At 39.1% G+C, this 18,460-nt stretch overlaps 1 protein-coding gene across 3 annotated transcripts in view; it reads right to left on the bottom strand.

Annotated features, from left to right (window-relative positions):
- The window catches only part of ATRNL1 (attractin like 1), a 521,011-nt gene that overhangs the window by 219,848 nt on the left and 282,703 nt on the right, over window positions 1-18,460 (bottom strand). For all 3 annotated transcript variants that reach the window (XM_081005955.1, XM_081005957.1, XM_081005956.1), the window contains exon 26: window positions 12,392-12,470. In XM_081005955.1, the coding sequence (XP_080862081.1) occupies window positions 12,392-12,470 (79 nt within the window). The remainder of the gene's footprint in view (window positions 1-12,391; window positions 12,471-18,460) is intronic.

The following is an 18,460-nucleotide window of genomic DNA, read 5'->3' as shown; positions in this document are numbered from 1 at the left end:
ACTTTGAGGTCTGTAGGTCAATCAGTGGCTATTGTCTAGGAAAGCTAAATAAATAAATTTCAGGTTCAAAGTCTGTAAGGTTGGAATTGATAAATATGGGGCTTGAAAGGGAAAATGTGGGTGCTGGGCTGGGCAGAAGGGATAACATTTGCTTACCTCATTCACCATTTAGTCTGACCTGATTCCAATCTTCCACTTTCAAAACAGGCTTGTTTTATATAAAGTCACTGGCTATACCCTTTAATAAATCAACAATTTCCCCCTTTTGGTTGTGAAAGTAATATCTGATTCACATTCACAACAATACTGTGAGGTTTCCCCCCCAAAGGATGGCTCAATGAATATAGTAGTAATCTTCACAGCTTAGATTTTTGAAGTCAAAGTCCAGCACTTGCTGATTTGATACATATGATGACTTACTTCACATCATCAAGGGACAATTTTTCTGTTGTTTCTCATCTGTTATTTAGTCCTTTATTCCACCTAGGGAAATCTGGAAGTAGTAAAAACTAATGCACTGCATCCAGACTCAAACATGCTTAGAATGGACCCATTGAAATTAATAGGACTTGCATTAGTGACTAACTTAAATCCGATTCATTCCAATGAGTCTACTTTAAGCATGACTATGTCTGGAAATAATACAGTATTTTTAATATCCAAAGTGTTTATATTTCAGGTATAAGAAACGGTTGAAAAAAATGATGAGTTTACATCATCTGAGGCCCTTCTTCGTGTGCCTCCTCCTCGAGATTTCCGGAGGATGGCAACATGAGAACGGGCCTTCTCTGCAGTGGCACCCCTTCTGTGGAATGCTCTCCCCAGGGAAGTTTGCCTGGCACCTTCATTATACACCTTTAGGCACCAGGAAAAAGTGTTCCTTTTTAACCAGGCCTTTGGTTGACCTGGTTTGCATCCTATGTCCGTTTAAAATGTGGGGTTTTTTGGGGGGGGGTATTGGCTTGCTGTTTTTATTTTGATTATGTACTTTGTAGTTTGATTTTATTCTGTGAACCGCCCTGAAACCTCTGGGTACCGGGCGGTATATAAATTCAATAATGATAATAATTTGTATTTAGTCCTAAGGCTGAGTTAGCTAGTTTATTTCTTACTCCCCACAAAATGTCTCAGCTTGAAGGAAGAATACTTCAGCTTGCTGGCTTTACTTGAAATTCTTATTAATCCATTACATTTGTTTTCTTTATTTAAGTCATATATTACAGAATGTCTTTTCTATTTCTGCAGTGCTTCACCATTATGGCAACTATACCAATAATGACAGAAACAGCTTCTTAAATTAAAAACATTAATAAAAGCATGGCTTGTAGAAATTGTAAAATTAATGCTGTACATAAATAACAAACCCAAGATCTGATTAGCTATGCTTTTTTTTTGCTGTCCCTTAGTTCAGAATACTACTGCAGCAAACTAAATTGTCACAGAGAATTAAAAAAAAGTGTGAGTGTGCAGACAAATGATAATGTTTCATGGTACTATCTGTCCTTCAGTTATGGATTTCTAGGTATAAATTGTAAAATGAAAGCATGAGTCTATGAATATGTCAGATTTCTCACTAACCACATTCTGTGGAATTGCCATGCTTTGTTCACTCTCACACATATTGTCAGGGAACTGCCATCAGTGCCGGAGGGAGAGAGCAAAAGCCAGAGGGATTCCAGAGAGCGTCCAGGGATCGGGAGAAGCAGCCCATCTTCTGGGGAAGAGAATCAGCGTAGCACCAGTGGAGAAGGGGGGCAGATGGGGGAAGCGGTGAGGCGGTCCCATGACTCCTTGCCTGGGACCAGCGGGGAGAGTAGGGGTCCTCCGTTGCCCACGCCCTCCTTGCGCAGAAGGCTTTCGCGCAGAGAGAGTAGGAGGAGACTAGGCGTCAAAGAGCTTCTTTGCTGGAAGAAGTTTAAGAAACGCCCACTGACGGATTCTGCCAGCGATTGAGTCAGCCACGGGTGAGTGGCTGTCCGGACAGAAAAGGTTCACTTTGGCAACCCAGCCAGGTGTTTGCACCCAGCCGGGGAGATAGGCACCGGCTTACGCACGAGCAACCCCTAGAACCATTACACATATGATGCTGTTAGTCCACTGCATTCCAATAAGCCTATGTTTTTTCAAGCCTGATTTCTAGGAATTTGGTTTACGTGTGATAAAACACAATTGCAACATCATGCTGTTTAGTGAGGACAGGCAAAGCACTCTTAAGGCTCCCTACTGTTGTCATCAGAGGAGCTTTGCATTGTGCCTACCATGAGAGTTGCAGTTGGCAGCGACATGGGACAGAACCCTTTCAGTAACAATCACCAGCTATTTTTAAGACTAGTTTCTTTTTTCCAGGCTTTTTGTTTTGATTACAGTATTGTAGCTGCATTGGATTTTTAGCTTTTACCTGTCGCTTTTAATTGCTTTTCTCGATTTTATTTGTTTTTATTCTGGGGCATAAGCCTCAGCAGTGTAATATGGAGGTCCCGGGCTGCCCAAAAAATGTCTTTCAAGGCAACAGATAGATTATTCATAGAGTTTACTCGCAAAGCCTTTCTCATGAATGAGTGTAACCGCAAGGCAGTGGAGGTTTCAGATCAGAGTTTTCTTTCTCCTAGATGGGCTACCTTCCCCTGCCCCTCATTTCAGCATATGCAGAAACCACCTTCTTGACCATTGGATCCACTATTGGTCTTGTCCTCTCAATCCACTGGAGCCTGCCTTCCCTTGTAGGGGACAGACAAGTCCCTAACTCTCTGATCATTTAAGACCCATAATTTTGGTCCTCTTCTAATGGTCTCTTCCAGAAAGAATAGGCACCCTGAAACACAGCTAACCTTTGAAATTCACACTTCTTTGAATTCTGCAATGCTGTTCTATAGCCATATAAATGTGTACAAAAATGCTTATAATGAGTGTGTGAAGTTAACGTACAAAAATACATATGGGGGAAATTGCTTGCAAAAAATGTGATTATAATAAATGTGAAATGATGACAAATGTTTGTGAGCACTCTTTACAGTGTGGGGTGTTAAGGGAGGAGAAGTGCTCTTTCTGGGGTACTTTGTGTATTCCAAAGAGCTTACTATGTACTATTTAATATTAAATCTTTATAGGAAATAGAAAGACAAAGTCAGTGACACTCCTAACAGCATATTTACAGCCTTCTTTCACAGAAGAACTAAGCATTAACCTTGCCAAAGAAATCCTGAAGCATTTTTCTCATTTAAATTGTGATTTTCCCTAGCTTGCAATTGAGTATTACTGCAAATCTCTAAGTTGTATGAAAAACAACCAATTTCCTTATCTTACCATTAGTCCCACATAACTACAATCATATTATCTTCTCAGAAACTTGTATTAAATATGCAGGACACACACTACATATAACAATAAATTGCTGCCAGCCATGATTATGTGTACCCGCATTTATACAAGTTATTTTATTGTTATCATAAATGCCAGCCATTCAACATCAAAGGCACCTTCAGTTGAGATTTAACAAACATCTATCTTAGAAAAGAAAACTGCAATTGCAATAATGGAGCATATTAAATATGTTCAGCAGAGCAAATGGAAATGAGACTAAATGGAAAACCTTGGGCAGTGATCAGTGGTATCAAAAGAACAAATGGAAATGAGACTAAATGGAAAACCTTGGGCAGTGACCAGTGGTATCAAAAGAGCAAAAGGATGCATGGGAACTGCAATCTAAAATATCATAATTTCACACTCCCCCACCCACTTGCATGTGGAGAAAACTGCTTTGCTACCCTTTGCCAGCTGGCTGAAGATATTGGGAGAATGCAGCTTCCAACCATGCAAATTGTATTGGCAATTACCTTGTTTAATAAATAAACACAATATATAATATGATTTATGAGCGAGTGGTTCATTGTTTTGTTGATAAACTATTGAATACCTCTGTTCCAGCAAGTTAAGTTATTTATTAAATTCATGAGCCACCTATGCCAAAGCCTCTAGGTAACTTACAATAAAATAATTAAAGATATTCAATATAAACAAATACAACCTTTCAAATTAATACGGCATAACCAGCCTTAACAAACGAACAAAAAAATTGCCTCCTCAAGGACAGACCAAAGAAACTCCATAAATGACGTTAAAGAATACTAATAAAAATGTAAAAATTGTTTAAGAATCTGAAAGAAAGAGGTGTTCCTTCAGGTACTGGTATCCCAAGCCATGCAAGGGTTAATTCAGCAACCTGAATTGTTACCTTCCCAGGCACCAACAGGGTTCAAGCAGAAGACACTAAGAAATACATCAGCAAATGCCCCATACCATTTTCTCATAAATGGCACAATGTGAGTGAGAGAAACAGACTGAAGTTGGATGTGTTTAAGACAACAAGGTAACAGAATATGGAACTGAGATTCCATGAGCACTGTCCTCAAGATTCCCTTCTCTAGCTTCAACTTACTGTCTGGTTTACAATGTGTTAAAACAAACTCTTCAGGAGAATTCAGGGTTTCCAAAGATCTGAACTAGGAATGTAGCTGAGCAGTTCCAATTTGGAACTGTTTGGAATTAAGCACTGAACCCAAACCATAACACGGTTTGTATTACTCACAATTGTAGCTTCCCAGAGAACATAGGCCCTCCTTAGTAGCTACCTCCTTGTGAAAATCAAATCCCCATGAATTCTCCTGCCTGAAAAGCTGTTCCTCCATCAAGGGCACAATCAAGGCCACAGCAAGCATCTTTCTCCCTATTGTTGCTGTCTTAAAGACTGAGCCAATTATGAAGCTGGAAAGCCAGAAGGGTTTGAAAACTATGCAGTGCATCAATCAGAGTGTCACATGTAAAAGTATCAGCCTGTAGGGCAGACTTCGTTGGCCTGTGCTTTCTACAAGTCTGTTCTTTTTTGGCTCACACAGCTGAACTGGAGAAGCTATGTAGATGAGACCTTCAGGGACATGGTGCCCTGACCCCAGCCGTACAGATACTCCACTACTAGAAACAGGGATTCATCACTCCAAGAAAGTGTAAAGTGATTTTTTAGAAGGATCCCATTCCCTTCTAAAATGGATATTCATTTATATTCTGAGTACACTCTTCTAGGGGTTAGGAATAGAGATAGAGAAGGGATTGTGAGGGTGTCATGTCCCCAGGGAAACAGACTCAAAACTTTCCTTGAGTCCAAGTCCAAGTTACAGCATTGTAGGGTCTCCTAACAGTACTCGGGCTAGGCTTAGGGCCAGGAGAAATTCTAGGGAAGACTGATCTTGAGGGCTCTTTGGTAGGAAGGAGCCTGCAGATCCTGGAAGGGTCTTGCAGAACTTATTGGTAGCTGTCACTCTTAGAGCACTTTTAGATGGCCTGGTTCATTCTAATTTGTTTCCCCGTAACTTTCCTTATCACAAGAAGCCTGATCTTTTAGGGAAGTGGGTTTGTCACACAAGAGATCAAAATCAGCTTTAATAGTACAACCTGAATTTGCTGGTATGTGAATGAATCCCACTTGAAAACCAGGAACATCTGGAAGTGTCCTTACTCTTTTGAGAGAGATTCACCAGCCTTCTGGGAATGAGTTCTGTGGCTGGGATTTATGGGACTTCTATCTACTTCCTGCGCACCCCTGACAGTTTAGTATATTCAAATATAGTTCCTTTATGAGCTTCTGCTTTGCATTTCTTCACTAGCTGGCTGTACCCAAACCAATCTCAACTCTTTCCTTCCTTACCTGTGTCCTCACAGAACTGCTGCAGCTGTAAGTCATGGTACTGAGTTAAGTCTGCTGGCAGCAACTTGCATACATCCTACAGAGAGCTAGAGCAGTGCCCTCCTTGTACTTCCTTAGTTATTCTCCACTTATGAGAGGAATCAGCAGTTCCCTTCTCTCCTCTAGGTGCTGTGGGAATCCATCAGCCTTGCTATCCACAGCTGCCACCAATCAAGCTTTGAAGGCCTCTTTGACCATAGTAGGAAGAAAATTTGTGCTAGCCATAACCCACTGGGAAAGGGAGTAGAGCCTGCCAGCTCTATCTTATGTATAGGATGGAATTCATCACCAGCAACTGCAAATGAAGCATCTATATGACTTCCCATGTAATGTCAGATCAAATTAACAATTTATTCTAAGTATAAATCCCCAAATAAAAGTATAGAAATGGTTTCATTGTGTTGATTACTTGTGTTTCAGCTGACTTACCTCTCTTGTTCACTATACTCAAACCAAAAGAACCAGCTCATTTTTCACAATTGACTGGTGCATAAATTGAATAGCACAGATAAAAAAATAATGGTCTGTTCAAATATTCATGATATTCCCTATAGTATCGTTCAACAGTCCTAAAATAACACTGCATCCATTTTAATTAGATTTTGCATTTCAAAGCATTCTTTCCACACACGGGCTGATTTTATATGTCTTATATCAATACTTGAAGATAAAAGAAAAGCCAAAGGTTATATGTAAATTATTAATTATAAATAGGAAAAAAGTATGGTTAATTTATCTTGGCATCCATGTTAAGCAAATAAGTAGCTGCTCAGAATAATGACATTATAATAAATTATGGTCTACAGTGAAGATTTTAGTTCATGACAAAGATAAATAACATTCTATAGGATGCTGTGGGCTCATCAACATTTGAGCATCATTTAGCTGTTAATACAGTCCCCCCCATTCAAAATGTCCCCCCTTTCCCCCCTTTTAAAAAAATCCCTGCCCAAGTATTGTGCAAAAGCACACAGGCAAATCTGAGTGATCAAAAGAAAAATGTATATAAAAAGCTAAGCTCCTGACATGCCCCTACTATCCCACTGCAAAAGAAATTAAAGCAACTGTAAATCCTCAGCACACACTTTTCAGATTGCTGTCCAATATATCTGGTGTAGATTTTTTTTATGTAGTTTGGTTGTACAGTTTTCTGGTTTTGTGCAAATCTGAGAGAATCAAAAGAAAAATGTATTCCTCTGTTCAGGAGCACACCAGAAATCATTACAGTGGTACCTCGGGTTACAGACGCTTCAGGTTACAGACTCCGCTAATCCAGAAATAGTACCTTGGATTAAGAACTTTGCTTCAGGATGAGTACAGAAATCGTGCAGCGGTGGTGCAGCGGCAGCAGGAGGCCTCATTAGCTAAAGTGGTACCTCAGGTTAAGAACAGTTTCAGGTTAAGAACGGACCTCCAAAACGAATTACGTTCTTAACCCGAGGTACCACTGTATAAGTACAGCTGAAAATGAAATGAAAGCAGTGAGGAAGTAGGGCGAATGGAAAGGAAAGTAGTAGAAAATGACAACTGATCCACCTACTGAAAAAAACTGAAACAAATTGTATGTGAAGACCAATTTGAGTGGTTTGGAAATTTCCTCTAATTTACAGGATTATCCCTGTATCAGGTGAACCCAAATTTACACGTGAAAAGCATTGAGATTGGATTGTCTTGTGTACTACACAAATTAAATGGGGCAGCTGCAAGCACACAGTTAAACATGGTGTTGGCAAACCCTATGTTTGTAATATTTACCAGACTTATAAGTCATTTTCTATACACTCAAATGTGATTATTTCACAGATGGCTTGCATCAGCATTTCATGAGATCAGTGGGCTCAGTTCGCATCTCTTGCTGGATCACAGCACAGCTTGCCAGGCAAGAATCATTATACAGTAGGGGCAGCTCAGTGCTGAGTCCCTAGAGTCAATTGGCAGGGTAGCCAGGCCAGGACTTGGGGTCTCAGGGACAGCTCTGGCTGATTGCATATAGGCTGGGGGGGGGGGGGCAGCTTGCTGTTGTGATGCTGCTTCCTACCAATGTATGTTCAGTATGTTAGCTATGATTATTTAATTAGACCTAATAAAATTACTCACAATTTGAATTCAAATAATGATTTTCAATTATTTGGAAACAACTTTGTGCTGCTCAAAGAATTAAAATACAAAAGAGTGGTTTTTGTATACAAAGAAGAGTGGTTATTTAAACAAAAAAAAAGTGGTTATTTAAAAGGACAAAGAAGGTATTGACAGGGATCCAAAGAGTTAGTCTAGATAGGACTTGGGTGAACCCAGTGTTTGCTTTCCCCTCTGCCTGTCTTTGATAAGTAAATGCTCACTAAGCCACCTCATAAAAAGGTCTCGGTGTAAAAATCAGTTCCTATGGAGCCACAAGCCCAAAGCCATCCTGGGTATAGAGAAGAGTTAGCAGTTATTTCGATCCCAGCTCCTGTCAGTGAAAATGTAACAAGCTACTGAATGTGAAACCTGAATCTCCATTTTGACCTGTATTTGCTTCTTACTAATAACCACATGACTAAAAAAAAAGCTCCAACTATAATATTCAACGTCAATAACATCAAAGCCTACACTTATGCATAAGAGACCTATAAAGAGGAAAGCATTCACTTATAATACCACCACTTAAAAGTCTCTTCACTAAAAAGCTGCTGAACCTCTGGCTAATTACTTGCCTCAACTTTTGCAATGGATGTATAAATGCCCAATTCCAACAGAATGTAAAATTGTCATTAATGAGGAAGCACAGGGCCATTGCATTTCAAAGCAGTTCTGTTTCAAGTACTGATGAGGGGGATTAGTTAATGCAGACCCTTAACAAAAATAATTCATAAACTAGAGATTATTCACCTTTGAAGGCAGACATAATTTTGGTGACCAACTTCCAATGTTACCTCAAATGGAGAGCAGAACACCAGGAACAATGCTAGTATTAATTCCACAGACACTTCCCACATACAAAATATTTTGTTCATAAAAATGGAAATAACATTTACTCAAGAAAAATAGTTATTTAATTATGTGAACAGGGGTGAGGAACTTTAGGCTCACTATACAGCCCTCAAGACTCTTTCAAGGCCACAGCTCTCACCAGTTGTGCTCCATTCCCTCCTCAAGTGATTTACAATGCCTTCTACACCATTCAGCCTAAGAGCCTGCCCAGCACTGTGGAAAGGCATGAAGGAAATGGGCTTGGAGCATATAGGATGCAGCAGCAATTACAGTGCTTTTGGGGCATTGTGCCTTAACATGAAATGCAAATGAGGGCCCCTGATTGTGAGAAGGCTTTCAAGCATGTCCATCTGTGAACATCCTGCTATTGACAGGCATCAATGATAAGCTTAATATATCTTCTAGTTTGGCTCATGAGACCTTACATCTGCACACAGTGCCTGAGACAGGCACAGCCCATCCTTCAAATGAAGTTGCAAGAAAATAGACTGCCCTCTGGTCCACTCCTTGGGCATTAAAGGTGGGTCTTGCATGCCCACCCTACCTCAGTATTGGCATACTTTCCCTCCCACTCACCCTCTATTGTAAACCTCTGACTCTGGAGAAATGAGTCTGTTGACCAATGACATTGCTATGGACTACTGCTCATTTTAGGGCTGGGAGGAATTTTGCCTACATGCAAACTGTCTTTAATTATGGGGGGTTTCCACCTACCTCATAACAATCATCACAACTTATGAAGATGGGAGAGGCACTGGCTGGATCCTTAGGAGGAAGAGGTACTCTACCCATCTCATATGTATGGGAATTCCCTTAAGTGACCCTGGAGGGTAGCATTCTCTGTCCAGAAGCCCAGCTTGGGGGCTGAAGGGCCAGGGCATCCCCTACCAGTGGCTGAATGGGCCTACCAGAAATGGTTCGTGCCATGAGGAACCCCAACATCAGCCAACCCCCATCTTTTAGTGAACAGTGTATCAGTAAGTGGGCTGGTTGATTAATGGATATATGACCAATGCCTACGCCAAATCTATTCTGCTGTAATCAATAAAGTTGTGGCCTAATTTCAATCCAACACCTGGCTATATGTTGTTATTTGTCGCATGCTCCCCCACCTACAGCTCCACTGGACTTGGCCTACAAAGAAGTAAGCACCTCTGAACATAATGGAACTAACTTCCATGAACACATGCATAGAAAAACATGATGTAAATTTGCTGAACTGAAGTCCATTTTAAAATCAGTGAAACTTGGATCCCTTTGAATAGAATAGGAACTGAATCCAACCATTCAAGATTAGTAAACACTTGGACACAATCATTATTCAAATCTCTGAAATGTATTTAACCATAAATAGCAAGACAACATGATATTAACAATGTTTACAGGTACTTTAAAAAAAATATCCAATCTCTCTATTGGCAGAAAAACTGTTTAGATTGGAATAATTGACAGAGGTTGTGTTTTAGCTCTCTGTCATATTAATTCTAACCAAATATATTAAGTCATGCTTCATAAGTGATTTGTGTATAAGCATGGATAAAAATAATGGTTTGTTCAAATAATCAGAATATTCGCTCTGGTATTTTTTGCTGTGCCTTAATTTAAGATTAGATTAGTTTTAATTAGCTTTTGCATTTCAAACCATTCTCACACATAGTATAGTATTATGTGACTTATGTTGTATGCAGTTACATGCAAAGTCCAGAGCAGGAGCACTTTATTATGAAGAGCCTCTACTCATGAGTAGGAGCTCCCATGTTGGACTTTCTCTGCATACAACTGTGTGCAATGCATAGATGTTGAAAGAAGGCAATGTGATGTCACGGGAGGAGCAAAAGACACGGTCCAGCTCTACACTCTTTCATGTGTTCCTCATGTGTAGAGCATATAGGCTACAATCTTCAGTTTGTAGATATAAAAGGATGCCCTTTTTACGCAAAAGGTTGACACATGCAAGTCTGTATCATTCTGCTCTGCATTTAAGCACAAAAGGAATGTGTACATGAAAGAGTTTTCAAAACATGTTTCATACCTAATCTTTTCAGAGTGCATGTGTGCTATGTTTTGTGGAAAGTGTAACAAACAACAGTACAATGGAAGTCTCAACAGCTACATCATAGTTAAAACAATTTCTTTGCTATTAAGTATTTTTCCTATGACTCTGGAATAGTATACATTTTCCCACCTCCCAATTAAAATAACGTTATAAATTGATGTAATTAAAGTAATTAAGATAATGGTCAGATGACATCATTATCATTCTACAGTCAATAATGAGCTATTGGAGGTTTTCAGGAAGGTTACAAAATATATCAGGCTATTTTAAGAAGCTAGCTAGCTAAGCAATAAATTGGGGTACCTTGAAGTAACCATTTAGACTCTGATAAGTAACTATTTGCACAATTTTATCCTAATGTTATATAATATTCAAAAGATATATCAATATTTAATTTCCATTGACCCCCCCCTGCTTATGAATATTTATATATGAATTACTTTGTATATTGGTGTGACACTATGCACCAGTGGAAAAGCACTTCTGTTCACACAAGGAATCCTCCTGAACCCCACCCTCATGAAGCTCCCCGTGCCCCACCCCATGCCATTCCTCTGGAGAGGGCCTCTGGAATGGCTTTTGGAAGGCCAAAGTGGCTGCAGTGGATGAGATGAGTCAAGAAAGCATAATTTCATGAGTGGAGTTGTGCTCACAATTCCAACCCGATATCTCTTACTAATAAATGGATACATTTGCACAAGTATTTCTTTGTGTCCAAGTCATTATGTCTGAAAGTTTGACATGGAAGCTTTGACAGCTGCAGGGGTGATGTATTTCTAAGATCAGCTTAGCCGGTAAAACATTTATTCTTACCACAGTGATTTTGAAGTTTCTCAGAGCAACAGTTTTAAATCACCATCTAATTTATTCAGTACTATTATACCGTCATGCAAATGCTCATTGAGTCTTAAAAGATCCAACCCAATTTAAGCTGTGGATGCAAATGATGATTTTTTTATTTTTTATTTTAATCAAGCTGTGACCACAAAGTGTCCTCTTTTGCAGCAGCAGCTTGAACTGAAGCTATGGCTGTAAGTGCAAAGAAAGAATCAAGAGTGCCATCTAAATGTACTTCAGATTCTTATTTTCAAGCTTAATACAGCAGGCACCATAACAGAACTGAGCATCACTTCATGTATACAAAACCAGGAAGAAGGAGAGGTGGGGCAAATCCAAAGCTATGTTTGCTTTTTAAAGTTAGGTGCTCCTACCTGCCCTCCAAACAAGCCAAGAAAAAGGGGCAAAATATCCAGGTGCACATGTAGAAAAAGCAGTTGTGGACAGAGTACACCAAATATATGAAAACAGGGCAAATATCGAACTAATCTGACCTTGGCCAACTTTGAAAAATTGCAGCTAACCCTTAACAGATATTTTTGATTTATTGCTTACAAAGGGGATGTAAAAAAGTAGCAGCACAGTTTTTTCACAGGTCAAACTTGTAGTAAACTAACCACGTTTATCCAAGCAAAGAAAGTAGATTATCTTGTACTGCCTGAATATGGCAAGAACAAAATGTTATGTGTGAAAAGATTTCGCTTAATTTCCCAAGTGTGACAAGCAGGTTACATGTTCACCTGCAGCTCTGAGACAAAGAACCATCATAGTAATTCTAGTGTTACTGATACCTCTCTTCGTCGAGAAGCCCAGCAGGTTTGTTTGATTTTCCAGACCACGGCAGCGACCAACAACAACGACAAGAAACAGCTGCAAAAGTAAAACATGAAAAATGAATGAGAGACTAGAGTGTTTTTGCACAACCCTTTCTGAAAAACATTGACATTTGATGGCATGAAGGCAATAAGACTGGAGAGCATATTCTAACAAAGGCGAACTAGCAACGAAACAAAAACATAGTCCACCAATCCCTAGTTCTCTTGGTGCCTGATAACAATTGCCACTTATCCAATATGCATATCCAGAAGCTGTAATTTGGTCAAATATTACGGTGGTCAACAGCACAGCAAAAACTTGCATTTATTTACTGGCAGATTTTCTGCATTGCTTTCCAACACTACAAATGACCAAGGAAGTTTACAACAATAATAAATCACAATCATTTTGTACTGAAACCAAAGTTGTGGGAGGTGCTTTCTTACCATGCACTCCTGACAACTAATTTTTATCCCCACTGAAACTTTTGGGGAAATATTCAAGGACATTTTGTATTTATTTATGGCATTTCATATGCCACCACCCTTTATAACTAAAAATCCTAAGGCAGTTTGCAACGTAAATAAAACAAAACCAGTTTTTCAGAGAAAGCTAAATAAAGGGAAACTGCAATGGGGCAAATCAAGGGGAGGGACCTTTCCCACCAGCAGCAATTCAAGCCTGATTCTTAGAAAACTGCTGTTACAGAGAATCACAAAGTTCTCACAGAGAGAAAAGAGTCAGATGTCATATGCCATAGACTTTTAGCCTATTACTGTCTCACTTGGGGTTGATTATTGGATTCCCCAACAGCAAAATACTTTTAAAAGTACAGTAGATAAATATCAACAGTGAAATTAAGTTTGCATTAATATAAAAAGTGGGTTTTGTTCTTCTCCCAATGCTTTCATGCTTTTGAGTTCCTGTAGTTTCACAGTATTCAGGGGTTTTAGATGGTCAAGATATTAATTTCTTAGATTGCTTGGGTTGGTAAATCAAGCAATACTAGTTTTTTCAGTGCACTGTGTGAAATGCTGTGAACAGCATTTAAAATAAAATTGTTCTGTTACACTTCTGTAGAGAACAGCACTTCAGCAAAACCAGTTTTCATAGAACTGCAATTACTGATAGGAGGAAAGAAAGTGTACAAGTTGAGATGCCTCCAAATTATTGGGGAGTTTCCCCCTTTTTTCAGTTATCTGTAATTTATATCCTGGGAAATGGGAGCAATTGGAGAAAGGTTTATGTTCATGGTACTTAGTGTCTTTCCTCTGATGTCTTCCCTTGTGGACTCCAGTTTGTGATAATAAGCATTCTCTGATGAAAACAGGGATGTCCTAATGAAAAGTGGGACATTCTGGGATCAAATCAGAAACTGGGGCAGCATCTGTAAATCTGGGACTGTCCCTGGAAAATAGGGACACTTGGAGGGGCTCTGAATTACATTCACAAGTAATGTAATTTTCTTAAAATATGGATGGCAAAATTCTGCTAGAAAATATAAATCCCATGGCTCACATTTTGGAATTGCACACCAACTTGCAATTAAAGCAGTTTCCCTAATACTATTGTATGTGACTTCTGGTCATGCATAGCGGTTCCAACACACCACAGGAATTTATTACTTAACTATAGGGTGTTTGAGGTGGGACTGGAAAAAAAAACCTTTTCTTATTGTTGTTAAAATCATTCATTATAAAGCCAGCCTATAGGTGGTAGTCCACTAGGCTTTACTCAGAGTAGACCCATTGAATTAAAAACTGTTTTGAGTTAATGAATGCTTTTGTTTGTTACTATGTTATGCATTTTTGCATTTTTATATTGCAAACCACCCTGTGATCCTTGGATGAAGGGCAGAATAGAAATTTAATAAATAAAAGTAATAAATATGTCCATGATCCATTAATTTCAACAGGCAAACTCAGAGTACAACTTATTTGAATGAACCTTTTATCTGTATCTGCATGCTGTGCTTTATTGTTAAAACCACACTTACAATAAATACTTTCTTTTTCTATAATCTATGTCTTACATACTTCTAGCCTGGGAGGATTCAGCTATGCACACTGGACAGTGCTTGGCTTGACTCGACCTATGGATCATTTGGGGAGAGTGTGTTTTGGCAACCACGTGGGTGATGGTTTCACAGAGGGATTCCCAAATTCAAAATGCCTATCATTCACCGTCTTAATATTAATGCCATAGACTGTTGTGTTTCCCTTGCACCTTCTGAGATTGACAGACTCTCTCCCTGCTGAAGTTCCAGCACTAGACGAAGACTTTCCTATTTCAGCAAAAATTTTGAAGCCATCTTCTGTTTTATGATAAATTTTAACTGTTCATATTATCTGTATTTTTAAAATATTTTATGTACACAGCTTAGAAATCTTGGACATTAAGCAGTATACAAATGCCTTAAACAAATAAAATAAAGAAGTGATAGGATGCTTTATTTGCAAGCAATAGAAGTGATGAAGATAGTTTCAACCTATCATCCATTGAAACAAATGCTGAAACTCGCATTGATTATATTTTATGTTTCTCATTAGAATACATTCAGAATAGCACATGTATCATTCAATGCACAAAACTGCAGCCAAACCATCAGAATACTTAATAATAAGCACATTAGTTAAAAATTTGGTGCTGCCATTTCCTGATCAAAAGCAAAAGTGTTCAATCATTGGTTTCCCTTTTTAGTTTACTATATGTGCTTTCAAAGCATTTCATAACTATCATGACAGCATATTCTGCTCTGGTATGCTAATGAGGGGTAAAAAAACAAGATATATGGTAGAACTCTATTCATTATCACTATATTTCCTCAGCAGACAACATACAGTATTGTTACTCAAGGCTGTAATGAATTCCAGCTGTTATAGATCATTTGCCCATTGTAACTGAATTAGTATTCATGTTTAATTATGCCAATTTAAAATATTTATGTGCCTGTACAGACACAGACACACTTCACAACAATTATTTGTATAAGTATACTTGAGTAATGAACATTACAAATTCAAGAAAGGTCAGATAAAATACTAACAGAAAAGCAAATACTAACATTAACCTATAAGCCTTTTTATTTGGAAAATATTTTTTATTCATAAATGGCTCCATATCTTTCCATGCATAAAATATTTCACATGCTTCCAAGGCTTTTTGTATTAGTTTGATCAATGTATAATTTTATTTTCAAAGAAATTTTTTATACATTCCATTCTATTTGATTTATATAGAAATATCAAAACAACTGCAACTTAGAAGACATTATGTTGAAGGCTTGGTGCTAGTATAAACTTCAGTAAAACTGAGTGACAGAGATACTACTTTCTCAATATATCTGTATACAAGCATTGCTATAAAATGTATTAGAGATAATAAAGTTGTTAGATGATCTTGGATTTGTTACTCGTTCAGCCTCATTCTGACTTTGTTGTGAATGCTAACCTGGATCAGTATTATAAAAATACTTAATATATGAAAAGCGCTTTAACATGATTAAATAATTATCATAAACTAGCTTATCCTTGCTGTGAAAACAACAGCAGCAGCTGCAATCTGAACTTCCTAAACTGTTTGTAACTTGCATGCATGCAAAGGGATTCTATGTGAAAGGATAAGAAAGGATATTTCACCTCACAAACAATCCTAATTGATTCTCATTTATTTTATGCTTGAATTTTCCGGAGCTGGGAATGTGAAGAATCTTGGAGGGACTGGTTGATGACAGAAGCAGGGTGAGTGAATCACAGCTACTGGTAGTAGTTTGGAAGCAGATTATATCATGACTGATGTGTAAAGTACTGGAAGTCAAAATCCCAGGAACGTAACATCGTTATCTCACTGCTGGCTGAGAAAAGATGCTTCTGCTACAATAGCCAAGGGAATGAACTAATTCTTAAACAATTTTCAGCTGCTTAAAAGGTCTCCTCCTCTTATTGGTGGATCAGATTCCATGCACCTGCTTTCCAAAACTCAACATCTCATTCAAGTCTTAATGTTGAACCAGCATACAAACAGCTGGTCAATACCTCTCCTTTCAACATAGCTGAGCTGTTAAGGTACAGAAACACCTACTTCATAAAAATGAAATGCTGTGTGGGCCATGCAGCTTAATTAAATTATATGACCAACTCAAATCAGAATTATCAGCAACAATATCTAATAGAATCTGCAACCACAGTATAGATTACCTGAGCATGATATCACATTTCACAACTGAATGAGTAGGACTGTCATGAATTGGCAGGGCAACAGGGAGAAGAAAGAGAAGGAAGATGATCCTGGCGAAGGGTGTAGCTGGGACTGGGACTGGGAAGGAGAGGTTGGTATAGGAAGTACTCACGAGGTGATGGAGGATGGCAAGGGGATGGGGGCTAGTGCACAGGAAACAGAACAGCAGGACCCATGGTGGGCTCTGAGGCATAGAGAGGAGCTGGAGGGATGTTCTAGGAGGCAGAGGCTGAGGCAGGCAGGAGCCCACAGCCCAGCTCACTAGCTGACCGGGGGGGTGGGGATATTGCTAGCTATGGAAGGTGGTGTGTGATTTATCAGGTGGAGTAGGCTCAGAAGAGGTGTGGGTTGCATGCTTCAGCTAGCCCAGATGTTGCAGTCAGCATGCAAAGTATAAAGTGGAAGCAGAACTAATGTCTGCTCAACTTCCCAGGTTGGTTGGACAATGGCTTGGATGTTCTAGGGAGCTCTTTGAGACTATGCATGTGTGGGACTGACCTCCAGGTGCCCTGACCCCTGGATTAGCTGCAGAGACGGGAACCAGGCTTGATTGGACCATGGACTTTGCCCTGCCGGACTGTGCACTAGTATCTACTGTGGGATTGTGCACTCCAGAGGGACTTGCCACCAGGTGGCTCAGGACAAGGACAAACAGAATGGTGATGTGTAGCACATATGTAGTTACTGTGACTTTGTTACTGTGTTAATCATGGAGACTACACCATCTCCCTTCCTTGAAGTCAGCAGGAGGAGGCCTTGCAATTTCTGAGACTGTCTCTTTTGACATCCAAATAAATCTGGCCATATGTGTAGATTCAACTCAGACCTAGGTCTACCAGGATTACGTCATTGTGGTTGTTCAGTTTCCAAACAATAGAGGCTTTTAAATCTGGCAAAGCCAACATATTGGCAGCGGTGTCACACACAAAAATCACTGCTTGTCATTTAATCATATATATGAAAGTGTAGTTGAGACCATGATTTGCCAAAAATAACATAAAGGTACAGCTCAGCAAGATTGAAATGGAGGAATCTGACATCGTGGATATGTTGCTCTTCCTCAATGCATGTTGGAATTTCTCAAATTTAATTCTGATTGAGGAATTGAATCATTTTTTAACATCTCATTCAATCTTGTGAATAAATTCTACAGAGATTTCAACAGTATGCATCTTGCACAGCACAAGAACAGGAAACAGGCCTGTCAATATTTTCAACTAGAAAATATGTAAGCTCTGTGCAAATCAACAAATCAACCTGCAAAGATTTTTTTCTGTGATGGAATGAAAAAGGTAAACTGACAAACATTAACTGTTGGGTTGAAATCACGACAGACGAGTGGTGAGTGTCAAAGGAGAGGCGTCTGCCGGGGCAAGCCCCGGGAACTCTCTTTTATTGAATATTACAAACACTGCCACAGGTGTGCTTGTGGCTGATTGGTTGATACAAACACAAAGCAAACTGTTGCTGATTGGTTAACATAGGTACAAGGCGGGCATTACATATTACATTAATCACTGATAGTTCAAAGACTGGGAAACGGAGCTGGAACTAGACAGGCATGAAACCTCCTAATTAAATTTTAACTAAGGATTGATATTGAGAGAACATAGCATGAAGGAATACAACAATCACGTTCTGTAGATGTGGTCAGCAATGCATTAAGAACAGGTCAGGATACACTGTTTCATGAACTCAATGGGAACTGTTCAGAACATTTTCAGACTCTTGTGCAGAAGCAGAGAGAAGATTATGAGCGAGACTTCCCAGAATGCAAGAGTTATGTGCAGTAAGAGAACTGCAGAAAG

Source organism: Podarcis pityusensis (genome assembly GCF_964106645.2).
Source record: "Podarcis pityusensis genome assembly, chromosome: 5".
NCBI classification, from domain to species: domain Eukaryota; kingdom Metazoa; phylum Chordata; class Lepidosauria; order Squamata; family Lacertidae; genus Podarcis; species Podarcis pityusensis.
Note: the sequence above shows the minus strand (reverse complement) of the source record. Positions and strands in the feature narration are given on the sequence as shown.